The 19,692-nt window shown below is 34.5% G+C and overlaps 1 protein-coding gene across 1 annotated transcript; it reads right to left on the reverse strand.

Annotated features, from left to right (window-relative positions):
* Positions 1 to 12,054: 12,054 nt before the first annotated feature.
* LOC106673842 (NEDD8-conjugating enzyme Ubc12) lies at positions 12,055 to 19,451 on the reverse strand. Its single transcript, XM_014406170.2, has 4 exons — positions 18,594 to 19,451; positions 14,212 to 14,306; positions 12,456 to 12,662; positions 12,055 to 12,372 (listed from the first exon to the last, which is right to left on the reverse strand). The coding sequence occupies exons 1-4, from the start codon at positions 18,697 to 18,699 to the stop codon at positions 12,232 to 12,234; spliced, it is 549 nt and encodes a 182-aa protein (XP_014261656.1). The 5' UTR covers positions 18,700 to 19,451; the 3' UTR covers positions 12,055 to 12,231.
* Between the last annotated feature and the right edge of the window lie 241 nt (positions 19,452 to 19,692).

The following is a 19,692-nucleotide window of genomic DNA, read 5'->3' on the forward strand; positions in this document are numbered from 1 at the left end:
ATATAAACAATAAAAAATTAAATAATATTTATTCGGAAATCGTGAGATGCGGTCTAGTGTGAAGTAGGTTTTAAAAAAACATTTTCTTTTTCGTACCAACGTTTCGATCTTTATTGAGATCATCTCCATAGCTCAAAGTGTTTGTTTTCTGCGTAATTGTGTCATTCTTGGGCGTCGTGTGGGCACTCACAACACGACACACAAGAATGACACAATTTCGCAGAAAACAAACACTTTGAGCCCTGAAGATGATCTCAATAAAGATCGAAACGTTGGTACGATAAAGAAAATGTTTTTCTAAAACCTACGTCACATCAGACTGCATCTCACGATTTCCGAATAATCATCGACTAACGGTCACTAATCACCACACATAAATAATATTAATCCATATATGTTTAGCGGTCATAATTGACGATAGCTCAAGTGGTTAGAGCAGCGGCGTATTGAGCTGAAGGTCGTGGTTCGAATCCCGCTCGTGACATTAGCTTTTTCATCTCAACCAAGACCTTAGTTTAAAAAATTAATTGAAATAATTAATATTAAGATGAATAAGGTGATAGCAATGTTCTCAATATATCAACTCTCGGAGTACCGGTGTTTTAAGAAAAAAAATAGCCCTGATTCGAACCCGGGAACTTTACCTTACAGAGATGAGCTCCTGTCAACGTGTTAAACGTTGCGGCCAACGACGCCTCTTCGTTTCTTATTATTCTTATCCATTTTCATATATCTCAGACGACAACTTGTAACAGATATGTTTATGATATATTGGTAGATGCATCATTTTTGCTGGACTGGAATCTATTCATCCGGCCCGGAGGACCATACATTTTAAAACGATTCTCCAATACTTTCACACAAGCAAGCTTTTCGCGTCTTATTCCGAACAAAGGGTTGTTTGCTTCTACTAGAAGAATATTGGCAGGTGTTGACGTCAAAACACAAGCTTAAGGAATTGTTCTGGATTCAGTTTAGCTTTTTGATATAGGTCTCGGCAGCGTCAAGAAAAAACTATAGTCTAACCTCAGCAATTCGTATGTGAGGTGAGAAAGAACTAAAAGACTTTCTGTTCATCCGGCCCGGAGGACCATAAATTATAACATGACTCCCCAGTACTTTCACTTGACCATATTTTTCGGGTTGCTTCTTATCTTACGGGAGAGAGATGGGGGAAGAGAGAGAGTAAGAATAATCAACCTTGACGTAGGTAACTGACGAGATTTTCTGTTCATCCAGACCGGAGGACCGTAAATTATGACATGCTTCTCCAATATTTTCACGTGACCGTATTTTTCGTGGTGCTTCTTATCTGACGAGAAAGAGAAAGATAGATAGATAGAGAGAGAGAATCACTAATTGCAGAAATAGAGTAGAATATTTTTTGCGAGCACAAAGCAGGCAGAATTTTTATATAAATATGTATAGATTTATCAAAAGTACTGTAAATTGTTTAGCATTTTTTTCTCTTTTGCAGGAGCTACTCTCACCTTCGAAGTTGAACTGCTCAACATCGGGGACCACGCGTCCACCACGAACGTCTTCAAGGAAATCGACTCCGACGCCGATTTGATGCTGTCCAGGGAGGAGGTGAGCGAGTACCTCAAGAAGCAGATGATCGTCGCCGGCGAGGGTGAGGAACTGAAGCAGATGTTGGACGGCCACGACAAACTGGTCGAGGAGATCTTCCAGCACGAAGACAAGGACAAGAACGGTTTCATCTCCCACGAAGAGTTCTCGGGTCCCAAGCACGACGAGCTCTAAAAGGAGTGGGAGCTGCAAATAAAACACGCACACAATACAAAGACTAAGAGGAAAACAACACGAAACCTATGTGAATATGTACAAAAATGAATTTTTTTAAAAATAGGGAAGAGACAAAAATAAAATATAAAAAGACTTTTTACTGTGGCTATCACTGAACCCCCCCCCCCCATTGTATACCCGATGCTCAACCAGTACAAGCGAACAAACACCGATGTGTACATATCACCGGCGGGATTTATACATATAATTTTTGTACAGACATTTAAAGAAAAAAATATTTATAAAAATTTGTTGATGTTTTACAAGTTTTAATTGTGTTATAGTTTACAGTTTCGGTTACCTTTTAGTTTCAACTTTTGTTTAAAAACTACTGGTACTCTCATATAATTGAGGCTGCTTTTATTTTCTATATTGTGAAGTAACTCAAAAAGGGAAATTTGTGTAATCCATGTTGTGTTACTTATTTCAATGTGCAATTAATCATATTCGATAAATGTACTGTTTAAACAAGTTTGGAATAATGGTTTATTAATAAAATTTGTTACAAAAAGCGTTAAAATATTTTAAGTTGTACCTATTACCAAAGGCGATCCTCCGATCCTCAATTGAAACCACCATTTTAAAAAGGTAAGATATCAAAGGTAAAGAAAAACCTGAAAATACATTTCTCAATGTGAAATTGGTAAAACAAATTCCTTTTTACCCCCTTGTTTCCATTTGTGAGTTTTTATTAGTGATAATGGCCCAGTTAGAAGAAATATCAACAATCTTGCCATTTTATGGAAGAATACATTTCAGCAGTTTGTCATAGATCCCGGATATCTTAGTCATTGCAAATGTTGTTTTCTGTCGTTTAACTTCTAAACCCTGTGACTTAAGTAAAATGATATTTTCCAATTATATTTTGAACTTTTTTAATATTTCTTTTCTTGATTAAAGGACATCTAGTAAAAGTTTTAAATAATGAATGTAGAGTAAGGATCCTTGAATAATTTTTCAGTTTATCATGACTGCAAAGCTGCTAATGCTCTGATTTCATTGATTTTCCGTCCATCAAGAAACACGATGGCTCATTAACCATGGGTTAAAATTTTTGACTAGTCAGTAGATATAACAGAAATTTACTCAAATCCTTACAAACTGGGTATAAATACAAACGTAATACGTACCCTGACCAGTGTAAATCCCAGCTCATTACACCGCTCTCCAAACCTGAAGGGATCACGAAGTGGATCATTTTACGCATCCCTGTTCTTGGTAGACTCTTAGGCGCCTGCTATAACTATACAGGCAGAAATGCGACTCATCAGTAAACATAACAGCATTCCATTTGGTGTTCTTGCTGCACCATAATCTCCTGAGTTGCTGTAGGTTGGCTCAAAGGGGCATACAATGTGAGGCCAAATTCCCACAAACGATTACAAATCATTTGTTTGATGCCTTGCCAAAACATCTTGTACTTCATTTAGGATCTGGCGGGCACTATCAAAAGGATTCCGTCCTGCAGGAAAGACAATATTTCTTCCTCCCTTGGTGTCATAATGGGCTGAGATCCACTACCACTTGGCACTCTCAAAATTGGGCTAAAGCCCGGGAGACCTCGCTCTGAGAAACGCCAACTGCCTCTGCGATATCCACTCGCCTTGGTGACCTCGATGACTCTTTCTCACAATAATATTGCAAACTTCCGGTTCAAAAAGATGTCTTTCAATGGTTGAAGAGAATACAACTGGATTAAAATGGAGAAAAGGTGTTTGTTTAAAAAAAGAGTAATCTTCATATTTACTTTTCTTAAGTATATTGATTATTAAAAATGAGAATTAACATTTGTTTTTTCTTTTGTATATTCTATTTTGATTTATCACTCTAAAAGAATATATTGGTTAATTTAATAGAATAAAAATAAATTCCAAATATCCCTATTCACTTTTGAGCAGTTTATATTAACAAAGATTGAAACAAGTGTTTCCATACTTTAGTTTGCATTTGTAGACATAGTTGTTGTTTAAACTTTCATCTATTGTATCTGACCTCTGTTAATGGTTTTATTTATTTATTTATTTATTTATTTATTTATTTATTTACAGATCGAAATCCACTATAAAAAAAGACATTTTACAATAACAAAAAATATAAATGATATATGTAAAAATACAAATAATATACATAAAAAGAATAAGGACGTATATACATGGTAATAATATAAATGGTAAATATAAATTATAAATATAAAAATACAATTAAAGAGTAAAAACTTTTTTTTTTTTATTAAATTTATTTATTAAAACTGGTCTTATTAGACCAACCATTAATTTTACAATAATATTATAGAATAAATAAATAAAAAGAGTAAAAACTGAACAACAAAAATGAAAGACATAATTACTAACCAAATAAGGCAGAGGAAACAAAATAAAACTGAAAGACAATTGAAACTACAATAATTAGGTACATATTTAATGAAAATAATGCTCTTTGTAAATATATAATAAGACAAGAGTGCGAGAATTAGTTGAACCAGTAAACGAAATAAATTGTAATAATTTTGTACAGTATGAAATATAAAAGCATTCAACTAAGGTTGTATGATATGGTTTTCACAGATTGCACAGAACTATTGAAGAAGTCAATGCTATTGCAGATGTTGTTACTCTTGATCATCATTCTGTGTAGAGGAGAAGAGAGCATGTAGTTAGAGCTTTGGAATTCAATATAAAATAATTTATAGGTTTTAAGAGAGTGCGAAGGGACATGTAGCTGTAGTTGAAAGAGGAGAGGTCTATCAATGAGATTGTTTAATAATTTAAATACAAAAGCAATATCAAAGCAATCCCTTCTTAGTGCCAGTTCGAAAAGTTTAAATTCAGAGCAGATTCCGGAGGAAGATTGAGTTTGTCGGAAAGTTTTTTAAAAATTTGTTTTGTACAGATTGAAGAATTTTTTGATAATTTAGATAGAATGGGTTCCAAACAGGTGTAACATATTCTAGTATGGGTTGTACAAATGCTTTATAAAGATGGACAAAACATAGAGGATTTTTAAATTCATAGGTGTTCCGGATGATGAAACCTAGCATCTTCATAGATCTATTTTTTATTGAAGAAATATGTTCTTTAAACTTGAGCTTTTGATCAAAAAGTACACCAAGATCCTTTACGACCTCAACTCGCGTTAAAAGATCATGGAGAGTATAGAGATAAATAAAAGGTTGTTTCTTATGAGAGAATGTAATTGTGTAGCATTTGGAAACATTAAGAGCAAGTTTGTTATTAGAGCACCAGGTCAGCACATTATTGATAGAATTTTGTAATTGTAAGCAATCGGAAGAAGTGATTATGGAATAGATTTACAGATCATCAGCAAATAATAAAAATTGAGCAGAAGGGAGAGCAAGATGGATATCATTAATAAATAAGAGAAACAAAACTGGTCCAAGATAAGACCCTTGCGGGACTCCCGAGGAAGCCGCAAAGGGACATGATTTAAATTATTTTATTTTGACTATTTGTTTTCTGTCGGAGAGAAAGCTGGATAACCAATTCAAGATAGTTCTGGTCAAACCATAATCCATTAGTTTCCTTAACAGTATTGTGTGATTTACTTTATCAAAATCTTTAGAAAAATCAGTATACACTGAGTCTAATTGGTGTCCAGAGTTTATTGCATCTAAGATGTAATTTTGAAATGTGAGCAGGTTAGTAACAGTTGATCTATTAGAGCAGAAACCATGTTGCTGAGGTATAATAAAAGATTTAATGTCGTTTTTAAGTTTATTACAAATAATAGAATCAAATATCTTGGAGAACATGGATATTGGTCTGTAATTGAAAACATTAGATCTATCGCCAGCTTTATGTAGAGGAATGACAAAAGTGCTTTTCCAAGTATTGGGGAAAATACCTGTTTTTAACGATTGGTTCATAATATAGTGTAAAGGAGCAATAAGAGCCGCAGAACAATTTTTAACTAATATAGGGGGTATGCAATCGGGACCAGAAGACTTTTTCACGTTGAGTAATGAGATAGAATTTAGTATTTCATTGTGTGAGATATAGTAATTAGAGGTAGAATGAGAAGATGGCATAAGGAGAGAGGTTGTTTCAGGTAGGGAAGTGGGAAGATCAGAACTATGGTCATAGACTTGGGAGAAATATTTAGCAAAGAGATTAGCAATGTCATGGCCATTAGATGAAGATTCATTTCCTAAACGCATGAAAGAGGTCATGGCCTTAGTGTTGACAGAATTCACATAATTCCAAAACTTTTTAGGTTTTCTAATGCTATTGGCATATTTCCGTTTCTTTAATGGAGTACAGTATTCTTTTCAGGGGTGTAGCATTGAGGTCTGGTTCGTGGTTAAGTACGTCATCCTTACATACCTATTGGCTGTTGCGTAGGTTATGTTCTGTTGCCTCCGTCTCCTCTAGACATGGTCAATTTTTTTTACCATTTAATTCCTTAAAGTTAAATAAGAATCTCATTTTTTTCCATTGGATTGTGTTTGCAAGGTCCAAAATGTGTTGGAGGAAGGGGCTATCCTTAATTGGCAGCAACGCTCCTCACCTTTGCTAGTTCGCCAGAACCTGTTCCTTCACATTGACTCCCTGACAGAATCAGGACGCGATGTGAAGAAAGATAGATTAAGTTAAACTAAATTAAATTAATATGATATATATACATTGGACGATAAAGTTAATTTAATTTACATAAGTTCAACAATAAAGTGACCTGGCCAGGGTCAATAGATTAAAGAGAATAGTGACAGACTTATTACAGAGAATTAATCAAACTATACAAAAAACTTGGTTTTAAATGTTTTTCACAGTAGTTAACAATTAAGAGAACAAACACTTCAAATTAAAGTCTTATTAGAAGACATGAGCAGCCGAAAGGAAAGATTTGACCTATGAACAGCAAAATGATGTGCGGTGAAGAATTGCAGGCAATGTGATTCCACAGCGATGAGCGGGCGAAGAGAAAACAAATAACTTTGTAATCCGGCGGGGTACTCGTCAATTGTAACTTCGATCACAAATCGAGATATAAAAAAAAATAATTAAACAAACGCGTTCGTCCACTCTCCAATACTAACTGGCCAGCTGGACCCCCCGAGACCTTTTTTTTGTTTTTCGTCTCCATGGATATTTGAATAAATAAACAAAATTTTAAAAAATGAATAAAATTATCTTCGGCGTAAACATACCGCCCACCAAATTTCAATAGAAATTTCACTAAGAGAAGAGACGTTGCAGAGTGGAAGAACCGGATTGAAAAGATTCAGGGTTCAGGGAGCAGAGGAGATAGACGTGTAACCGGGCACGTATATTCTCCTGAGGGGGTTTTTATGCGCACAACTCGTAACACCCCTTAGCTCATTCCTGGCATATGTCCACTGAATTTGTTGTGTTCTTTGGTAACCCAAGATTTCATTTTTCTTTTTTTAACGTGGCTATAATTTATGCTACAGAATGAATTTGGGCCTATGGTTTGTACCTACGACTACCTTTTTTTATCTGTCTGCTGCCTTGTTGCCTGAAATTCCCTCAGGACCTGGGACCAACTTTAGCATTAGGTTATTTGTAGATGCAAGTTTTTCCAAACTTTTAGTTTTCTTAATTTCACAAATGCCATATTTTACAAATATAAGGAAGTACAGAATCCTTAGGTTTGATGAAAACTGTACACGTAAAAACAAAAATTTCTTTATGCATTTCCACATACAACAGCAAGAAAAAGAAAAAAAGGAGAATTTTCCAGGCGTAAAAATTGTATTTACATCAGATGTATACCTTCAATTCAACAAACAATAAAAATAGCAATTGCAGTTTAATTTAATCTAAAGTATAGGCAATTAAGTTACTTTTAACACAACAGATTATGGCATTGTAGAAAATATGGTAACCAAAAATAAATATTTCCTGTTTAAAAATATGGCTAAAAGTTATAAAATAAAAACTCAACAAATACATGTTTACATTAATTTTATCTAGTCAAAAATTATACAATAAGCAATACATTTAAACAGATAGTATATCCTTTTGGTTTTGAGAAATCTTGGTTTCTGCGTATTTTTCTTTGATAGGAAAAATAGGTGTGCCCATGGACGGAGTGAATGAATGCCTCACAATACGCCTCACCTTTCTTGACCGAAGAAACTTATTCCATGATATGTACATTTCCGCAATTGCGATGAGTAGCGTGAAAGCCAGGGCAGCAAGAAGTCCCAAGATAATACTATTGTCTTCGATGTAGAAGCTCTTAGAGTAGCGTCCCACACGGTTGATGTCGATGATTATTATCTTGCTCGAAGACTGTATCACGAAAACATCCCGTTGCCCGTTGAAAAGGATGCTGTTTATATTTTCTTCGATGGCCATTGGAATATCAAACAGATTATTTGTTTGGTTACTCATAAGACTTGAATTGTACGCAATATCGGCCAGATTCTGAGCCAGTGCTAATGTAAAATTTTCACGCTGCTCACTTTTCAGATCGACCGCTGATTCTACGCATTTTAAAATCTGGTGGATGAAAGCAGACCATTCGCTTGTGTTCGTGTATGAAAGGACGCATAAGTTTTCTACCGGAGCTGAATTTCCGAACCCAATGAATGCTATTAAGAGAACAGCAATGGACACGCGCGTACTATTTGCCATGTTGTACGCTTAAAAGAAACCTGATTTTTTTAAACTTATATAATAATTTTTACATAAATTTCTACATCCTTTGTCTGATGAAAAATGTAAATAAACTACCAAGTGTCAAAACAACTGATTCATTGCTTGTGTCTGTAAATGTACAAAAGAGATTGTAAACCATATGGCCAAACAATTTTGAAACAATTGAACTATTTAATTAATTATATGTAATTTTTTCTTAATAAAATTTTTAGCAAAAATCCCACACCATAGAAGAAATTTAAATTTGAATTCATAAGAATATAATTTTTATAATAGAATATAAATCCTAAATGCATTAAGAGCATGAGCAGGCGCAGTGTAAATTTGTATAACTGGCTAAAATTTTCAAAATACTGACTTTTGGAATTATTTTTCCTAAATGTTCATTTTTCAGCCTTTTGAAATTATAAAGTAAATACAACCGTCATTCCTCACAATAAGGACCAATAAAAGTTTATTAACCAATTTAAAATGGTTTACTTTTTTATAACCATATTCGCAAACTTAGTATAATAATACAATCCTAGAAATAATTACACAAAGTTTGTAATAAGCTCAGGCTCAGTGTGATCTCAGAACTGAAAAATAAATTCTCCACTGACCCGCTGACACAAGCCATTTACGAAAAGGTAGCCAGACTGGGTCGGAGTCGCGAGGTTGTATTCGACTGGAGAAAGAAAATGCAGAACAAGAAGTAAAAGAAAAATTAAAAATATTAGTTACCAAGCTGTTGGATTGAAATGACCAAAAACAAGTTTAAAAAACACACCACACTGTGGCTGTGGTGATTACCTACAGTTACCACGGTAGCCACTAGGTGTCACCAGCATTTCTGGAATAGCCTTGGTTTCCGCTTTGCAGCCAGAATGGAGCAGTTCTGTCCATAAGCAGGGGGTTCTGCAGCTCTGACTTCTGACTCATCTACTCAACTAGCTCGCACTGTACACCTTGGGACTCGTCTCCCCCAACAAGGTCTCAACACTTACTCACTAATGGAGCAAGGACACTCGCAGCAACAGCCTCGACCTCGCCTTCTCACTTCCGCTGTTGGGTCAACCGACAATGGACTGATCATGGCCCCAGACCTCAGCCAATGGCTCTCTTGGTCATGGACCTCTACCAACAGTACACACACAGTCCCGGCCTCATCTACCGGCTTTAGACTTCATAACAACACGAAAATTCCCAGTCACTAAAGTGGCCCTTAATATTATGCAGGCGACCAAGACCCGAGGGGTTAAAAGCCTAGGTATGCCCGTACCCCAAGTGGCCCTTAAAGAAAATATATTAAAAAAAAATTACATCAACAAAACTGAGGATGGGCCACACCCGACACACATGACTATCTTCTGGTCATCAGTCAACAATGCCCGGAATGCGATTAGCCCATGACAGTACTACTAGTAAAGTGTGAGGGGTTATGCTGTGACATACTCTCGGGTCAAAGAAAAACTTTAAAATGCAGCAGTAATTGATCAGGAGAAATTATTCAACGTTTATAAACAGTGAATCTATACGAATATAATCTGCCCATTCCCAGATTATTTTCTCCTACTTTTGTATGAGTTTATGTAAAATGTATTTTATTTTTATGGCGAGAATGAGTATAACAAATATTTCTGAATGTTGATGGCCAACATTTAGTTGTGTGCGTATAAATGAAAAATGGTTGTTTCTTCATAACAGCAGAGGTCATATCAACCCTTGGAGTGTTGGTGTTTTTGAAAAAACCATTTGTGTCAGGTTCAAACCCGGAACCTTACAGTTATGAGCACGTTGACATCTAAACCATTGTGGCCACTGACACCCCCATAAATAGTCTATTTAGTTAACATGAGAAACTGTATTTACCAGCAACAGGGATGGGTTCTGTAGGTATAAATGTTGTATTGCATAACCATACTCAGGAATCGGTGGAAACACCTTAGCTATACACAGCAAATCACTCCTATGGTCTTACATATGAAGACAAGGCCTGCAAGTTCCAAGAATTTAATTCAGTAAGTATAGTGGAGTAGAGACCTAAGATTGTCCCAGACGAGTATGGCTGAAAGGACTCCATGCAGTTGCCCAGTACAAGTATCTTTCCCAGTGTCATTCTAACATTGCAGAAACATATTCCCAGGAAGTCATATAATATTTGGCTGAGGATCGCACCCGAAAGCCAATGTTACTTTTTAGTCAAGAGCCTACCCCCCACATAGCCAAGGGTAAGCTGCTCTCTTCTAAGTTTATGAGCTTTTTTTTCTCATTGTATACTAAAGAAGTTCCCCCTAAGCACTTTACTGCTTACTGTACTCCTTCCTGGATCCATTTTTAGAAGCTTGCAACACACATGCATTCAGCCCCTGTATACCGGTATTCTTCCATCAAAGAAACTCATTTTCACATGGGGTCATCCAACCCAGTACCAGACCTTCCATTAATGAGTGCCATGTCAAATCTTCATTGGAGCCACCCCTTGTGCATCAAAAAGAAAGTCCACGGTCTCTAGCCGAAAGTTTAACACCTTAACCACTCAGCTCCATGGTCCGCAGTCCCCCACCAAAAGGCTTGAAAGATAGCATATAGTTTTATGTTCCACTGTGAAATATATATGAATTCTTGAAATCACTAATAAAAAAAATAAATAAATGTTTCAACACGACATGTGAAAAATAAAAAATAATTTCTTAATTTTAAAAGTGGGGTATTTCAAGTTTTCAACAAACATGTCAAAGTATTTATAAGTATTTATTTTAAATTTAGATTTACAGAAAGAAATATAATTTCACTGAAGAATAACAAAAAGAAAACTGGGTGAAAGGGGTAATTAATTAAACCTAAAATAAATAAAACAATATTGTTAACAAAAATTTTTTTGAACAGTGTCATTCCTCATTACACAAAGGCCGGCATTCTTGACTTTAAATTATGACTCGAGTTCAGAGATCTTATTAATAATCCATTCAAATGAGCCTTTGCTATTTAATTTTGTCATTAAACTACATTAAATCTTAGAAGTAGTCATTCGTCCCAATTTCAATAAGGCTAACAAAATAGAATAAACATTTCGTTTTACTTTTAAAATCTTTGTTGTGTAAGACCAGAACTAAAAACAAAAAAAATATAATAATAATAATAAAGAAAAAAGGCGTAATATTTTCTACTAGATCTTTTAATTATTAATAATAAAGTTGATTAGGGATTTTGAAAATTTGTTTTTACATTTTTTTGGAAAAAAGGTTGAACAAACATCTATAATTTTTTTTTATTCAATTACTTCTTTGCAAGTTGTGCCTACAAAGAAACTTGTTTTATTTTACCTTTATTACTTTGTTATTAATAATAAATAAAATATTTAGATTTACAGCACTTCCTTTTATATAAATGTTCGTATTTATTTACACCATAAATCTTAAATATATATATATTTTTTTTACGAATGATTTGTAAGGCTTAAAATTGTGAAGGCTACATATTAAAATGTACAAAGTACCAACAGAGCTGAACTAACTATAGATGTCTACAACACCGAATTAAAATAAATACTTTCATTCAACCAAATTAAAGACTTAAGGAGGAAGGGAAGGCAAATAAAGGAAAGCGCGGTTTTGTTTTGGTGGTGCTCTGTTTTTTTTTTTTTTGTTTTTTTTTTCGTGTTTTTTTAGGACTATACGTGTACACACCAAAAATAATAAATTATCTTTCTTTCAATTTTATGCTTTCTTTGTTTTTGTTTGGTTTTGCTGGTGTAAGTACACAACAGGTTTCGATCACAGATTAGACAGCCCCAGATTTCACTTTATTTTAAACACCGTTCAAAAAAGACAGAACCAACACTTCCACCTTTCATAGCCTTCTGGACATTCTGTTCAAATATTCTTCTGTTGTTCTGCAGTACTTCAGCAGCTTCCTTGTTTAGCGGGTCTTCAGGATTTGGCTCCTGTAAAAGACAATTATTAAATTGTAATTATTTCAATATATTTTGGCCCCTTTAAAAAAATATATTTCTTTGATAACACTTACCAGAAACAAATACTGTAATCCGTACACAATGGAGTTAACGGTTAGAACAGGCTTCCAATCTTCCCTCAGTATGTTGAGGCATACGTTTCCTTCTAAGTCAATGTTCGGATGGTAAACCTGCGTCTCGCACTTCACCTTAGGTGGATCGTGGGGGTAATTCGGGCCCACTTTAAAGCTAAATGTGAATTTACCCCCTCGGTAGAAGCCCTGGAAATTTCCCATTAGAAATTGCTGATAAACTGAATTTGGAAAAACATAAAGATAAGATAGTGGTTTTAAACAATTGATTGAACATTATGATCATCTTTAAGTGTGTTACAGTCTGAAATTAATTGACAAATAACTCAGTACCTATGATTTCTCATTAAACTCTTTAATACATTGACTGTAGAGTTCCCTATGCAAATATGTCTACTTTTTTCTCATTAAGTCGTCTAACTCTTTTTACTATTTTATATGCTTTGCATGAAGGTATGGTGATATTTTACTTAATACTCCTTTTAAATTCACAGGACTGATGCCTAAGGAGGAGCTGAGTGTTGGTCCAAAAGTATTAAAAAAAGTGGAAAAGTTTAATTTTTAAAAAAATGTATTTCTTGAATAAGTGAGAGAGAGAGAGAGTGAATGTGTGTGTGAGAGAGAGAGAGAAAGTGAGTGAGTGAGTGAATGAGAGTACAAGTGAGTGAAAAAGAGAAAGAAATTAACTTTGAGTGAGTGAGTGAGTGAGAAATATTATAAATGAATGTGTGTGAGAGAGATATTATAAATGAGTATGTGAGGGGGAGTGCGTGCGTGAGTGAGTGAGTGAGTGAGTGAGTGAGTGAGTGAGTGAGTGAGTGAGTGAATGAGTGAGTGAGAAATATTATAAATGAATGTGTGGGAGAGAGATATTATAAATGAGTATGTAAGTGGGAGGGAAAGAGTGAGTGAGTGAGTGAGATAAAAGGAGAGAGCGATTAGTAAGAGGATGTGAGACACTGAGTGAGTGACTGAGCAAGCGAGTGAGTAAGTGAGTGAGAAAGTATAAGTGAGTGGGATGAAAAGGAGTGATTGAATGATAAGAGTGTGAGGCATTGAGTGAGTGAGGAAGAGAAAGAGATTAAGTTTGAATAAGTGAATGGGAAAAATAGAGATTATAAATGAGTGTGTGAATGAGTGAGAGGGAGGGAAAGAGAGTTAGAGGGAAATAGAGTGAGTGAGAGGGAGGGAAAGGATGAGTGAGTTAAAGGGGAGTGAGTAAGTGAGAAGGAAAGAGAGTGTGAGTTAGGGAGAGAGAGAAGTGAGTGATTAATTGAGGTAAAGAGTGAGTGAGCAAATAGTGAGATAGTGAGTGAAAGTGAAAGAGTGAGTGAGTGAGTGAGTGAGTGAGAGTGAGAGAGTGAGAGAGTGAGTGAGTGAGTGAGTGAGTGAGTGAGTGAGAGAGAGAGAGAGAGAGTGAGTGAGAGAGAGAGAGAGAGTGAGTGAGTGAGAGAGAGCGTGAGAGAGAGAGAGAGAGAGAGAGAGAGAGAGAGAGAATGAATGAGTAGGATAAAGTAAGTGACATTGTTCTACATTTTCTTCTGTTAAGTATTAGTGATAAAGAGGAAGAGGCAATGAAGAAAGCCAGAGCATTATACGATTTCCAAATAAAAATTTTTGTTTCTGAACCAGGCAAACCTCTTAGATGACGGTGCTTGGTTAGGTTGCTTTTAAAGTTTTCTTGTTTATAATTATTATTTACACATAAGTAGCCTTAAATACAATTTACTTTACATACCTCATCAGGGCATATTATTAATTTAAAAGTAAGAAGGTCATCTGGATCTGGAAATTCTGTACTGCAAGTTTTCGGCAGGTTTAATTCATTTAAGTCTGTAACAAACAAAAAAATATTATTAATTAGTTAAATGGAATAGGTAAAGCATGTAAAGAAGACAAGTCATGTACAACACGATACAAATCTTATATTACATACAATTTTATCTTAAAATGACAGATTTTAAACTAAAATCATCTATGTGTAATAAAATTTGATTGTAAATATGATGTTTATAACACAAGAATGAGTTGAGTCCTGAAAAGTCTCTAAACAACATATTGCAGGCATTTCTCTGAAATAAATTTTGAGAGATTAAGAATTACAACTCTCCTGCGATAAAAGATATGACATGGTCAACAACAACAACAAAAATGTAAATTTCCATTAAATCAATTCAAATACAATTTAAAATGTTACTTAAATTGCTGTAAAATAAAAAATATATAATGGTAAACCATAGTACATATTTATATATCATAGATATTATGGAACAGTGGTTGTTCAGTAACATATTTTTGGACCTTAACAAAAGACTCTAACAGACAAGTAGACAGTTGATGGGGTTGAAATATATGTTACTGAGGATTGCCTCGAAATACATGTAAAAAGAAAAGCAAACTAATATCATCAAAACTAAATAAAAATGGAGAAATTAAATATGTTAGTGTTGCAAAATAATGAGACACATAAATGTAATTTTTATGGGAGTCATTCCCATGCTCATTTTTAAAACAAAACAAAAAAAATCACCCATGGTGGGATATGGTATAAATCTATGTTAGAAATAAGTAATAATAGCCTGAGGCTCATTAGAGACTTAAAACAAAAAAATATTGATGATGGGATGTGGTGGGATTGGAGTAAAACTATAATAAGAATTGAGAAATATTTTATTTGTGAACCAAACAGATTCAGTTAAAAATTATGCGTGTGGAAATGATTAAGTTCTTTCAAGATTATGACTTGTCACCGAGCCATTTGCTCAGTAACAAATTTTTGAGCCTCAACAGAAGACAGCAGTCGATGGGGCAGAAATGTTGCTGATGAGGAAACAGAATGCCTCGAAATGCGTGTAAAATGAAAAGTACATGAATATCACCAAAATTACATAAAAATGGAGGTGCAAAATAACGCGTCACTGACATACAAGTGTAATCTTTATGGGAAAGTCATCCCATGGCTCATGGGCAGCTTAAAACAAAAAAAATCAACTATGATGGGATATGGTGTAAATCTATGCCAGGAATGAGAAATAGTTTATTTCTTAAACAAACAGATCCGATTATAAGTTGAAAAATATTAAAATAAGTGAAGATGATTAAGTTCTTTCACGATCTGACTTGTGATTGTGCCTCCTGTTCAAGCAAAATATTTTTGAGCCTTAACAAAATACTTTTAACCGACAGAGAGACAGTGATGACGCTGTTATATATGTCACTGAGTATGAAACTGAATACACGAAATGCATGAAAAAGAAAAGCACACTAATATCACCAAAACTACATAAAATGGAGATGCCAAATGCGTTATGGATGCAAAATAATGATTCACTAAAATATGAATGTAGTTTTTATGGGAAAGTCATTTCACGGTTCATTAGAGGTTTAAAGCAAAACAAAAAAGTCACCCATAGGATATGATGTAAATCTATGTTAGAAATGAAAACTAGTTTATTTCTGAACCCAATAGATAATTTTTTACAAACAGTCTGAGGCTCATTAGTGGTTTAAAACAAAAACATATTATGATGGGATATGGTGGTATTGGAGTAAATCTATACTAGGAATGAGACATAGTTTATTTCTGAACCAAACAGATCCTTTTATAAGTTGAAAAATATGAAAATGAGTGTGGAGATGATTAAGAACTTCCTCAAATCTGAGTTGTGACTGAGCCTCTTTTTTAACAATATATTTTTGAGCCTCACAGAAGAAGGGGCTGAAATATATGTTACTGAGGATTGCCTCTAAATACATGTAAAAAGAAAAGCAAAAAATATCACCAAAACTACATAAAAATGGAGAACCTAAATGTGTTAGTGTTACAAAATAATGAGTCACTGACATATACATGTAATTTTTATGGGAATATCATTCCCATGCTCTTAGGAGGTTTAAAATGAAACAACAAAAAATCACCTATGATGGAATATGGTGGGAATGGAGTAAATCTACATTAACAATGAATTTTATTTGTAAACCAAACAGATACATGTTTAAGTTAAAAAATATGATAATGAGTGTGAAAATGATTAAGTTCTTGCACGATTATCAGTTCTCACTGAGCCTTTTGTTCATTAACGAATTTTTGAGCCTCAACAGAAGACAAGCAACAGCAGTTGATGAGGCTGAATATATGTTGCTCATGAGGATGCAAAATGGCTCAAAGTGCATGTAAAAGGAAAAGCACACTAATATCAACAAAACCACATAAATTGGAGATGCTAAATACGTTAGAGATGTAAAATAATGAGTCCGGGTCATACAAGTTTCAATTTTATGGGAAAGTCATCTTGTGACTCATTAGAGGTTTAAAGCAAAACAAAAGAGTCACCCATGGTGGGATATGGTGCAAATCTATGTTAGAAAAGAGAAATGTTTTATTTCTGAACCAAATAGATAATTTTTTACATACAGTCTGACTCTCATTAGAGGTTTAAAACAAAACAAAAAATATCAATGATGGGATATGGTGGGATTGGAGTAAATCTATACTAGTTACGAGAAATAGTTTATTTTGTAAACAAACAGATCTTTTTACATGTTGCAAAATATGAAAACGAGTGAAGGTTCTTCCACAATCTGAGTTGTGATTGTGCCTCCTGTCCAAGTAAAATATTTTTGAGCTTCAACAAAACACTCTTATAAGACAGATAGACAGTTGATGAGGCTAAAATATATGATGCAGATGATGCAGAATGGCTCAAAATGTGTGTAAAATGAAAAGCACACTAATACCACCAACATCACATAAAAATGGAGATGCTAAAAACGTTAGGGATGAAAAATAATTAATCACTATCATATGAGTTTGATTTATATGGGAATGGATAGTCTAAGCTTGGGAATACGAACTAGTTTATTTCTGAACCAAAAATATAATTTTTACATGCAGCCTGAGGCTCATTAGAGGTTTGAAACACAACAACAAAAAATCACAGATAGTGGGATATGCTGGAATTGGAGTAAATCTATACTAAGAATGCAGCATTTATGCATTGCATTAAGTTAAAAAACATGAGTGTGGAGATGATTAAGTTCTTTCACGATTATGAGTTGTCACTGAGCCTTTTGTTCATTAACACATTTTTGAGCCTCAACAGAAGATTCTAAGAGATAAGTAAGGCTGAAATATATGTGTGGTGTTTAGTGGCCGTTCCTTGATGATTATTTGGAGATCGTGAGATGTGGTTTGGTGTGACATTTTCTTTATCATTCCAATGTTTCGATCTTTACTGAGATCATCTTCAGGGCCTAGGATTTATAAACATTATTTAAATTTTACAAATACATGTAGGATGTGAAAAAATAATGTTTATAAATCCCAGGCCCTGAAGATGATCTCAATAAAGATCAAAAGTTTGGAACGATAAAGGAAGTGTTTTTCTAAAACCTATATCACACCAGACCGCATCTCGCGACCACCAAATAATAATCAAGCTGAAATATATGTTTCTGATGAGGAAGCAGAATGGCTTGAAATGCGTGTAAAATGAAAAGCATACTAATATCACCAAAATCACATAAAAATGGAGACGCAAAATAATGAGTCACTGACATACGAGTGTAATCCTTATGGGAAAGTCATTCCCATGCTCACAGGAGGTTTAAAACACAACAAATCACTGATGATGGGATATGGTGCGACTGGAGTAAATCTATACTAAGAATGAGAAAAATTTTACGTGTGAACCAAACAGATACATTTATAATTTAAAAGATATGACAATAAATGTGGAAATGATTAACATATTTTTGAGCCACGACAGAAGACAGGTAGTAGTTGATGAGGCTAAAATATATGTTGCTGATGAGGAAGCAGAATGCCTTGAAATATGTGAATAATGAAAATCACACTAATATCACCAAAATCACATAAAAATGGAGATTCTAAAAGAGTTAGGGATAAAAAATAATGAGTCGGGGACATACGAGCTTGTATTTTATGGGAAAGTCATTCTCAGGCTCATTAGAGGTTTAAAACAAACAGGAAAATCACCCATGATGGGATATGGCGTAAACCTATGCTTAGTTATAAAAATAGTTTATTTCTGAACCAAACAATCTATTTACATGTTTCAAAATTATGCAAATGAATGCGGAAATGATGAAGTTGTATACCTTTCGTGATTCTGAGTTGTGCTGCGGATGCCTTCTTTTGGTTGCCGACTTTCGGCGTAGCCTCACCATCTTTCTTCTGTTGTTTCAACGAAAAGAGTTTTATCATATCGGTGAAAATTGAGGCGCGTTTTTGGACAGTCCGCGAGGTTGATGGGGCGCGTCAAAAATTGCGTTTTGGCCGATTTCGGTCTGCGGGTTTGAAAAACGGAGAGAAATTTTCAGGAGTGATACGAAACGGAAATATTCATTTAGCTTGTATGTGGTTTGTTTGGGTCTAGTCTAAAAATCCGACCGTTCTAAGGGGCGAACGGGAAAAGCTATTGTCTTTTTTTTTTTAAAAATGATCACAGTCTGGAATTTCGTGCGCCTCGGGGCTTCACTCCTGGGGTCCCTAACGCGTTTTATCTCTCTCCGGAGAGAAGGCCTGTGTGGGAAATTAAAAAAAAAAAAACTAACTAATCGGACGAACTTAATATTTGAGAGCCAAACGATTGTAGAAGTTACAACATAGAAGCGAACCTCTTGTCTGCTACAATCGGATCATATGGTCCCACTTACGCACAGGGCATTACAAACCGAGTTTATTTTTAAAAGAGAACCCGCTTGGAATTTCAAGCCGAGGATGTCTCTCCATCCAGGTATTTTGTAATTTGAAGGGAAATAAATTTCGACTTTTTAAACGGAAAATCTCTTTTACGGGAAATCGCTCTGGGTAGAGAATTTTCAATGGGGTACACGTTTTCTCTGGATCGAAGAGGCGGTAAAACGACACCGTTCAAAACGGAAAGGCCTCGGTTTAGAATCACATTTTCACATTTTTACATAAATTAAACAAAAATATTGGCCTATTTACTACAGATTTACCTCCTTTATTGTATCATCATCCATCACTTAATTTAAACAATTTAAAAAAGAAAATATTATAAATTATCACGACTTGAAATTTTTAAAACCTCTAGCAGTAGTCTGGTGACAGTTTCTAAAGGTGATTCAAAACAAGGACGGCAATAATTAAATATTTATTGTACCTTTTCACATATATCTGCGTATTAATTTTTGTTTGTTTAGTTTATTTTTATTTAATGTAACCGAGATCGCA

Source organism: Cimex lectularius, unplaced genomic scaffold (assembly GCF_000648675.2).
Source record: "Cimex lectularius strain Harlan isolate CLEC.00 unplaced genomic scaffold, Clec_2.1 scaffold15, whole genome shotgun sequence".
NCBI lineage: Eukaryota > Metazoa > Arthropoda > Insecta > Hemiptera > Cimicidae > Cimex > Cimex lectularius.